The sequence below is a fragment of the Pteropus vampyrus genome, unplaced genomic scaffold (genome assembly GCF_000151845.1).
Source record: "Pteropus vampyrus isolate Shadow unplaced genomic scaffold, Pvam_2.0 Scaffold1, whole genome shotgun sequence".
In the NCBI taxonomy this organism is placed as follows: domain Eukaryota; kingdom Metazoa; phylum Chordata; class Mammalia; order Chiroptera; family Pteropodidae; genus Pteropus; species Pteropus vampyrus.
The window spans coordinates 20,383,647-20,394,501 of record NW_011888782.1 but is presented as its reverse complement, the minus strand read 5'-3'; the positions used below and the strand labels follow the sequence as shown (position 1 = coordinate 20,394,501).

At 45.5% G+C, this 10,855-nt stretch overlaps 1 protein-coding gene across 1 annotated transcript in view; it reads right to left on the bottom strand.

The window, feature by feature from the left end:
- The window catches only part of ITGA9 (integrin subunit alpha 9), a 281,374-nt gene that overhangs the window by 91,939 nt on the left and 178,580 nt on the right, over positions 1 to 10,855 (bottom strand). The window contains exon 18 of the mRNA XM_023525395.1: positions 10,214 to 10,364. Coding sequence (XP_023381163.1) covers positions 10,214 to 10,364 — 151 coding nt within the window. The remainder of the gene's footprint in view (positions 1 to 10,213; positions 10,365 to 10,855) is intronic.

The following is a 10,855-nucleotide window of genomic DNA, read 5'->3' as shown; positions in this document are numbered from 1 at the left end:
GCTGAGGTAAGATCCACAATTCAGAGCTCTCCTGCAGGATCGGGCTATGGTCACCCTCTGTGGTACTTTGCCTGAGATACCTCCCTGCCCTGTCCTGCTCCCCCACTCCCTACATGTCACCCTGGGGAGCACATCCTTCATAAACCACTTGACATGAGTCCTGATCTCAGCATCCGCTTCAGGGAAACCCAGCCGAAGACACTTACGTTCTTCCTGTTTTTTTTTTTGTTTTTTGTTTTTTGTTTTTTTTTAGTTTTCTTTTGTTTGCCTGAGCTTAGCAGGCCATTTTCATGGCTTTCTTTTTTTAAGAGGTGTTATGCTGCTTTATGAAAAAGATTTAAAATCCAAGAATCCCATTTTCCCCTTAAAAGAGGAAATTATTAAATTGCTGTTTTGCAGTTCATTAGGAAAAAAAAAAAAAAATCCAGAGGTTTAACACATGTTTTCTAAACTCCCCCACCATAGATTTGCCCAAGCCCTTCGGCTCTGGGAAACGTCCTTCTTAATTGATCCTTGTCGTAGCTACAGCTCTGTTGACATTTCTAAAGCAAAACGTAGCCTTCCTTCCAAATGCAGTGAATACACAAATGAAGCTTTTCATATATGTGAAAACTGAGCCCCACCGTGCAACACTGAGGCCACGTTGTGACCTGGAATGGACATCTGGGCTTCTCCACCACTTCCTTACCGCTGACTGCCACAGGAAGGGCCCGGCCCTTCTCCCAGGCACAGCTGCTCTCTGGCTTAGGCTCGCCCTGATCGCAGGGCCAGAAAACGCTAATGTCATGGCCACAGGTAATCCAGGTGAGAAACTACAAAGCTGGCGTGGCCGGGGTACATGGTCCCTACTACCCACTCTCGGTCTTCTTGAGGAGAACTAGGGAACGTGGGATTTACCTTTGACTGGCGGGATGGGGACGACCAACTATGTGGGACAAAGAGCTTGCCGCTGTTAGAGCCTCAGATGGGCTGGGAGCCAGGTGAGGTTTTTCTGCCTGGCATTAGGCAGGAAGTTCAAGGTAAAGTCACCAGGGGGCTTGGTGCATTGGATTAAAAACAGGAAAGGGGCGGAAGAGACTTATTATTTTCTGAGTATCAATATCCACCCTCAGGGCTCTCTTACAAGGGCAAGCAGCAAGTTCATTCATCATCTTAATGGCCGAGCTGAGATGACTATAAACATCTAAGGGTTGCATTTTACTCGGGGCTACTATTAACTTGACGGGAGACACTGGAGAAAGCAGAACACAATGAAAATCAGTTCCTGCCATGAATGAGAGCTGTAGCAGAGGGAGCAAAGGCTGTTTGAAATCTGCTTACACAATAAAGGATGGGGTCCGCCCACCTCTGCCTGCAAATCACTCTGATGTGCAATGTTTGACTTCCCAGCTCCACTCACTCCAATTCATTTTGCTCCTTTGTGTGGATGCAGCTTCTGTATGGAATCTTCTGTCTGAGAACGGGCCGGAGCACTCCCACAAATATAAAGGGACACAAACACATAAATGTCTACCTTTCCAGCTCTATCCAGGGTAGAAACTGGATCGGCTTTATCACCTGGCGCCATCTTGTGCGGTTTGCTTTGAAAGTGAGGAGAGAAACTCCTGAGAAGGGGACTGCCCTTTCTGTGGTCAGGGTAGACATACACTGGAAGAATCACTTTACAAGAAAAACAAACTCACAAGCCCTCTATGCCTCTTGTCATAAAGAATAAGCCATTGAAAGCCACCAAAGCTGACCTGGTGCTTTTCCGTCCCAAAGCCACCTTGGAGGCCTAGTTTAATTCGGAACTCGAAGCACTCACTCCTCGGGCAATTTTGAACATTGTCACACCTCCCACATTAGGCCCTGGCATGGGAGGAAATAAAAGGACATCTGACCGACCCATCGCTCCACCTCGGTCTCTCAAGGAGATTAGAAGGTCATGCAATAACTCATCAGCAGAACTCAGTGACTTATGGACGCTGAGCGCTAACTCTGTTGCTTATGGATGTGAAGGTACTCTGAAGGCTGTAAAATGCATTGTAAGTGGAGGGTCTATAGGAGATAGACCCTCCCCACCGGATTCATGATTACCCCTCCTCCCTGGCCTCTTCCCTCCAGCAGCCCCAAGACGGAATCTCGCCTCTGACGTCCCTGGTCTGTTTCCTTCCTTTCTTTGTTCTTCCTCCTGGATGCCTCCAGCCTCTGTCCTTCCTTCTGCTTCCTCAGTCTAGACCCTCACTCAAAACACGGATGGCCCATTGCTGATGAGGAATCTGAATCCCTCCGCCAGGCTTCACAGGGCCCACCACACTCCTGCAGGCCTTTAAGGTGGTCATCTCTCTGCCCCGTCGTCAGGACACAGGACTTAGGCCCGCCACTGCTTTTGGAGTACGTCGCTCTCCTCATCTTCTAAACCCTGGTATTATTTGCTGCTTGCATCACGTATCTGAACAATTGCATATCCTGGATTTTAAAAAGTCACATCCCCAAACCAAAAATTCCAATATTTCAGCAAAAAGTAAATGAAAACAACAATCAACAAGCCTAATTAAAAGCACATAGGAGCCACAAAAGCTAACACAAACGTTTATTTAACTGACTTACATTAACTCAGTTTTATATCACTTTTCAAGTAATTTAATCTTTTTAAAGGCGATACGTTAAATATAAAAATTTGTTCAGTTTAACACTATCTCTATTTTTTGCAGTATAAATGCATATGCACACAGGTGTGGGCACACACACATATAATCTTTTGTTAAGAGCATGAGTCTTGATTTTTAGTTTGAAAGGCAGAGTCAATACCCTCTGACTTACACGTTTGTCTTATATTCCTGCTCTTTTTCCTCCTCCCCACCTTCGGCATTTAATCTTGGTCTGAAGTAGGTGATCGATATGTGATTTCTGAATTATAAAGTGTGTGCTCACGTGTACAAGCAGTTTGGTGTAGGCCTCATTTAATTCTCAGAATATCTCATTTCATAGGGAAGGAAAGTGAGGTGTAGAGAGAAAACTCTTGGCCTGAGGTCACGCTGCCAGCGAGAGACAGAGCTGGAGTGTCGCCTCTGCGTCTGATGGTGGTCAGATCCTCACTTTCTCCCTTCTCTACCTCGGCTGCTTGTGGAGCAAGCATTTCACTTCTCTGCTAAGAGCCTCTACATAAAAAAACTCTAGCTTAGCTGCTTCTCACGATCGTTGCAAAGTACAAACATTCCAGCCTGAAAATAGTTTTCAAAACATCATTAGCTTTAAAAATTCCATAGACACTACATTTGAGTTGACCCTCTCCAATCCCTTTCTTCCCCCAAATGCACACTCACACCTGATGCCTTCGAACTCCAGTCTCTTTGGCTAGCTAATCTGCCACCCAGGGACAGACATGAGACCCAGTCAAGGCTGCGGATAGACCAGGTTTCCTAGAAATACAGATCCATGTGACAAACAGGCAGGCAGGCAGGCAAGAGAACGGGACTAGAACATATGGAAAACAGCTAAGCCGGAGGTCACAAATTGGTGGCCTATAGGCTGGATACGGTCCGTGGACATGTTTTGTTTGGCCTGTACAATGTTCAAAGAACATTTTAATTAGCTGCCAAAGTCATGAGATTTCACATAAAAATGTGGGTTTCTGGCTTTTATTGAAAATTAGGGAATCTGGCAGCAGTGGCCTTCACTCCCACCTGACTGCCATCGACTGCGCCGAGAGCTGGCTGCTCTCTGCGGATGAGGCTGGAGTCCTCCTTTCTTCCAGTCTCGGCGGCTTCTCCCTGCCCCACACCTGGCCCCTTCTGCCATTTATAACACCTGCCTTGCCCCACCCCTGTACACTGTGAAGTGTGTACCACTAGTGCTCACCTTAAAACTTTAGTGAAGTTTTATTAGGCTACCTTACAACTTCTAGAAGCCTAGAAACTGAGGTGCTTAGGTTGGAGTCGTGGGAAATGCACACCCCTGGAAGGCTCAACCATTGACTCTTTGGGGGGCTATAAATTTCCCAGCTCCCTCACCCCTGAGGTTTGTATTTCCCTCTGTTTCTCAGATTTGCTCCTTGGGATTAAGCCCCATCACCCACTGCAGTAGTGGTTTAACAGCACCCCTCTTCAGCACCCCTCCGCACCCACCTGCCTATATCATCTCTCCACCTCCCTGCCAGTGTTTTCTTCACCTCCCAAATAAACTAATTGCCCTCAGTTCTTTGCTTCAAGGTCAGCACCTGGGAGGCCCAGACCAAGATAGTACACACACTGCAGAGAAGAGACTGGGTCCCTTCTCCCCCAGCACAGCCGTGTCTGCAACTCCATGACAAGCTGCTGCATCCCTTTGTGCCCAAAGGTCATCTGGGAGCTCTCTCGCACCTAGCTGGAAGCTTACGCTGTCCACATCCATCCACGTTTGTGTTCCTGTGCATCCTAATAGCCAATATCATGGAAACGTACTCATGAACCCATCCCCTCTGCTCTTCTCTCCCTTGGCCATGTGAAACCTTCATGAGCGTGGGAGCCCAAGCTGACAAGCAACGTCAGCACAGAACAGCAGGCATCAGCATTCCCCAAATGTTCTGAGCTCAGCCACCAACAGGAATTTTACTGGCCCTTTGTCTCTTTCCTTCTTGGTGGATCCCTCTTGCTCCCTGTCCTTTGCTCTCCTCTGCCTTCACTCCTCCGCCGGCCTAGCTCTCTCCTTTACCACCCAAATAAATGGACCCATCCCACCCATCCATCCTAGCCCTGCGATGTTGGCATCAGCTGACGCCAACTCTTCAGAGGCCCCTCCATCTACCCTAAGCCTTTATCAAGGGATTTTGTCCAACCAAAGACCAGCAGTTACAATAACGACTTGCTTCACCTTGTCACATTTGTGCTCCGAAGCAACTTTTCAGCATTTCTAGAGCAACTGGCATCTTGTGCTTTAAACTGCTTCGTGACGTGCCTTTCACCCACTGAGTTTGAGCTCCCTGGGAGCTGGGACCTGATCTTACCTATCTCAGTGTCCCCTAAGAGCTGGTACTGGCCCTGGCACTTGGTAGGTTCTTCATAACTGCTGTCCAAACAAACCCATTCCTGTTCCATGGAAGCAAGAAGAGCCAAAGCCATTTGTGCCAAGTCGCACCGCAGCAAGAAATGAGAACCAGACTTCACGTCGACTCCAGGGCCACATGCCTGTATGACTTCAGGAGCACCATCCACATTAATCCTATGGAGTGTGTTCTGGGGGTGTCACTCACAGAGAGCCCAACGTGAACATGACCTTGAAGCTGTGTGATGCAGTGGTGCTCCAAACTGTGTTTTCTTTATTCTTCCTGTTCTTCCTTTTAACTGTGTGCCCCTCCCCCCACCCCTAAGAGGTCCCTTTCACTGATCCACAGGAGAATATTACATGACCATTATGTGCTATGCTCCAGACAGCACATGCCAGCCAGTCAACCAACCAGCTGGGTAGCCACTAACAAATTAAGTCCTATTTTATAGAGTGTTTTCAAGTTAGCTTTATACAAGCGAGAGAGAAGTCAGCAGATGGTCATCCATGTGCATGCCACACTTTTATAAGCAGCCTTCCCTTTAAAGGAAGGAATAAGCATAGATCTATGAAAGCAGCCTTGCATTAGGACAGAAAAATCCATCTCAGTAGATATTTTTTTGGTCAGCCTCAGAAACGAATATGTCGCTAATTGTGTGATGACAGAGAAGACTGGAGACCTTGGAAGCCTGGGGCCTGAGTTTCTTTGTGACTTTGGACAAGAAGGATAGCCATCCACCATCCACCCGCATCACCTGTGCAGCTGGGTAAGGCACCTGCCTCGGTGACACCAGGGCTGAGATATGAGGGTAGAGCAGTTCATTAAACAAAATGGGGGTGAAGGGGTTCCTGGGTAGAGGCAACTTCAGTAATAAATTATGACTGGATTCAAGTGTGTATGTGGGGGACGGCGGACAATGCGGCTGGGGGAGAGGGGAGGCGGGAAGGCCCAGGCTCAGAATGGCCTCTCATGAACAGCTGAGGAATCTGAACTCCATTCTGAAGAATGTGAAGCAGCAGGGGTGACGAGATTAAATTTCTTTTCAAATTTTATGGTATAACTGACATTACATGCTTATTTCTAATTAGCCTTTTAAATTATATATTTACTGTGGTAATACTTATTTTGTTACATTTGCTTAGTATTTTAAATATTTGTAAAAATTGCTTTTGCTTATGTCTATGTTTCATTGGCTTTAACACACTTTTTATTCAACAACTTCTGTATTCTTGAGGGCTTTATCTGTAACTACTTCTCACGAATAGTTTCACGGTGATTACAGCTTTCATGGTTATTGCAGGAGATGCTGCTGGCGCCTTGCTCACATTCCCTAGAACCATCCAGAGGGTTGATGACCAGAAGCCTGTCCCCTTCCAGGCCAAAGGCTTCCTGCATCTCTCTGCCCGAGTTGTTCCCTCACCCCAGGAAGTATGGCTCATTGCCCGAGAAAGCTGGAACTGCCAGAGAGTTAAGGTCCTTGGAGTGATCTCTGTGGATGAGCGCCAGGAGTTGGTAGATAAATCCTCCGGCAGCTTCCTCACCCCTCAGGGGAATGACTCTGAGATGTGTTCCACAGGGTCTGTCTGAAGACCTACAATGGAACAAAGCCCGAGTTCCCCACAGCGGCCACCTGCTCATCCATGCATACTTCCCTATCTCACATCCCTTCTCTGTCCAAACTCACCACTTCCACACATTGCCTCCTGACATCACTCCCTAAATAAACTACTTGCACCTACATCATTGTGTCAGGGTCTGCTTTTGTGGGGAATCCAAACTAGGAGAGTTAACAGACTCAATAGATTCTCATATACACGAAGATATCTTTATTTTGCCTTCACGATGGAGGGTGAGTTGGCTGGGTATAGAATCCTTAATTCACAATGGAACATATTTTAACTTTTTGATATTAATGTTACAGAAAATAAGTCTGCAGAAAACCAGTTTCTTTGTTTTCTATTAGGTATTAGTAGTACCATTTTCATATCTTTAAAATTAAACCTTTCGTGAAGCTATGTGCAGACATTAAACTGTTCTCGATATTTTTGCCTGGTATTTGCACACCTATTCAAGAAAACGGAGATCATTCTCTGCTCGGGCCTTCTATTCCAACCGTTCTGGAACCATTTCTCTTTGCTGATTCTCCAGTCGCCATCTTCCACATCTGCAGTCTTCACTGTCGTCTTTCCTCATTGCTATGTTCTTTTTCTCTGAATTCTTAGAAATTTTCTTAAATATGCCCTGTACCTCAAGGAATCGACTTTCCACACTGCCAATTCTGCTTTCCTGATTATAACATCTATTTTAATTCTGCCACTGCTTTCTTGGTTTCATTACGATATTTCCTCATCTCATCCATGACCACTATTTTTGCTTCCCTCACAGCCCACGCCATTTTCATTCCAGCCCATTGTTCTACTATCTGATCTTCTGATGTGCTCATTTTTCCTTGACTTTCATCAAAGACACAAATGAATGCTCTGTAAAATTCGCTTTTGTTTTCTGTTAACAACCTTTTTAATAGGTATGCTTTCCCTCTGTATCTTGAGTTTTACTTTTCTTAGTTTATGTGTTAGAATCTTTTTGTCGGGCCCATCTGTATAGGGTGGGTAGGCTTTCTTGGTTCCCCTTCAGTGCCCACCTGGTGCTGTTAGAATCTTGCTCGGGACTGAGTGATGCCATTTACATCCCCAGTTGCAGTTGTAGAGGGGAATTTTTGTTTCTTTACCTTTTCCTGCCACGTTGAAAGTCATTGTGCCTATCTGCTTTTCCAGTTTGTCCCGCCTCCACAGCAGCTATGCGATGCCTCTGTGCCTAGCCACCTTTCTCACACTAATGCTCACCACATCATGAAAGCCCTTGATACCTAGTCAACTTTCTACCAGAGTGTAACCTAGGATTCCCTATGCCAAAAGTTTTAAATATTGTTGAAATTCAATGTCAAAGAGATAAACATGATATGATTTCATTTTCCCCATGATTGGCTACAGTGGCTAATGACCTACCTGTGTCCTACAGGTGCATTGTCCTTGACTGACTAGAGCCCCCTCATCCAGATGCCTGGGAGGCTACTCACCACCCTCTGCCCTCATACACACACAGTGGTCAAGGATGATAGAGGGGTGGCAGTGATGCTCGCCATCACTTCGAAAGGGGACAATTCTGCCGAGTGATTTGTGCTCTGAGCACCCCTCCACCTCTTTCCACTCTATAAATCAGACCAAGGCTAGCTTTTAGGACAGCACCCCCTTACTCAGCCCTTTCCCTGCCCCATCCTGGTTCCCTCACTTCTTTTCTTCTGGAGCACTCCTCCAATAAAGCAGATGCCCCAGATCACATGCAGAAAGTAGGGGATGGGAAAATGTATGCAAAGTCCCTGGTGTATAGTAGATGGTCTATAAATGCTATTTCCCATCCCCCAAATAGTTGTAAAACTAAGGATATAACCATTTGCTCATACAGGCATTCATCACTATATCATTTAAAAGAGAACAAAACTGGAAATAAGTATCTAATAAAAGGAATTTATAGGTAATCCGTAGTATATCCTATGATAGAATATGATGTAGTCTCCAAGCTAAAAAGAAAAACATGGCAAAGGGAAGTAAAGATATAGGAAGCTATTTAATTTATGAAATAATACTACCATGTCCTATATACCGAGAGTAGGGCCAGCTCTGAATGTTCTAGCAAACAGAAAGAACAAAGCCTAGACACAAGGATGACTGGGCCCACAGGTAAAAATAAAAAAAGCCAAAGTGTTCAGAAAAGGCATAGCTATTCCTAATTTTGAGACCAGAGAGAAATTTCTCCGATGGGTCCTAAGGGAGAGCAATCTGTGCAATGTAATGACCTGATCACAACCGCATCCTTTCAGTTACCATAGAGATGAGTTTCACAGGTCCGGTCCCTGAGTAAATTCTTCTCCCCTCTTCCTCCCCACCCCCACCCCTCTAGGAAGATGGCATCACAGCGCAGGAAATTCTGTAAAAGAGGTTCTGTGCATAGCCAGAGATACCGGAACCCTGAAGATACTTGGTTCTCTCTTGACAGGGCTTAAACCAGGGACAAGTTTTAGCAGGTAGAAGGTGGAAGGCAAGCATGCCCTTCTCGCCTCCTTCTTGATTACTTTTGGGGCCTCCCCCAACCCTGAAGCTCCTAAAAACTACTAAGCAGCAGAGAGTTTGAGATGACCTCTTAGAAAGTTCTTAGAACACTGCCATTCTAGATGGCTCTATATGCTTCAGCTGCCCCCTAAGCTGGGTAAGGTTGGCACAATCCTGCCAAACCTATTGAGTCTGGCAGGATATGGGCCTGAATAGAAATAAGGCTGCCCACCGGTTCAAAGGTACACCCAGTGGTCATCTGTGGGCAGGGCAACAGTTTTCTTCAGAAAGTAATTTTGGTTCCGTTTTAACCATTCAGACATCAAGGCACTGGAGTTTGAGGCTGTAGACATTATAAAAAGCTGCAAAAATCCCCATCAGAACAGTTGTCAACAATTAGAGCAACCACGGGGTAGAATGAGGTCTGCTTAAATCGCTTGCTCTTCCCGCTGTCTGCTGAGGAAGCCTGCTCTTTCTTCCCAAGGTGGTTGGTTCATTGAGGTGGATTACCCTGAGTCACGCTACTTAAACTTCAATTCATTCACATAAATTAATTCGCTCTAAAAAATCCACTCAACTCATGGAAATAATTTAATTTCCTCAATTCATTCAAGTATGTCAGGGATAAATAAATACGCCAAAGCACAGGCTGATGTACATGACCCTCTAATAGAAAACATCGAGTGCATCACTGGTGATAACAACTGTAATAAACAGCAATCTGTCCTCATCTCTTATCTTGTTTTTCACAACTACTGACGTAAAACTGGAACTCTCCGGAACACGTGTGTGCTGGAGACAGTGATTATATTATCTCGGAGAAGGGGCCCTAAAACTGTAGGGAGAGGGTTTCACAAAAGAGAAGGGATAGGAGACAATGTAAGATACCAGTGCTACTCTGATGCTCTGCAGGTATTTACGGTTTCTTCTTTGGCTGTACCAACAGACTTTCTAAGTCCAGGAGGAAAAAAATTCGAAGAGTTCCAAATGACGCTCCACATAACAAAATAGTCTTTGCAGAATCACTGCATAGCCCAAGCTAAGATGAAAGTCAGCAAATGCACTAGATGGAACAAAAGCTCCCTTTTGGGGGTACCCTTCTTACCTTCTGCCACATGTTGATAAAGAAGAGCTCTCGGGAAACGTTGAAGGACACATTGGCATCATAGGCATCGTCCCCGAGGTTGGAGATGGAGATATTCAGGGAGATATTCTTCACAGCCCCCAAAGCTAGATATGGGGTTTTCTCATCAATGCTGCAATGCAAAATAAACAGCAATTAATGCCCTGAAGCTTTCAGCTTTCACTGATATAACATGAGCCATCACGAGGTAGCTGAGGGTAGCAGGCAGAAGCTCCACCAGAATTAGAACTGCAAGTTCCAAGAAGCCCATGAACCAGCCACGCGTCCTTGAGCAATCAGCTCCCATAAGCCTCAGTTTCTTCATCTAAGCACAGGAGGATTCACTAGGCTGGTCTGTGGCTCACATGAAATTCTGTACATCGAACTTAGAAAATTAGGACATTTCATAAGCTAGACACGGAATCTGGTGAGACGTTAATTCATTCAATTATTTTGAGCACCTCCTACCTGTTCATCGCTACTACTCTATGTGCTAGAGAAAGAGCAGATTAACAAAATAGAATTCTGTCTTCGTAGAGTCTTAGCTTCAAGGAGACAGAAATCACAGACACAAAGAAGTAAACACGCAGGTCAGACTGTGACGAGAACTATGGAGATAACATA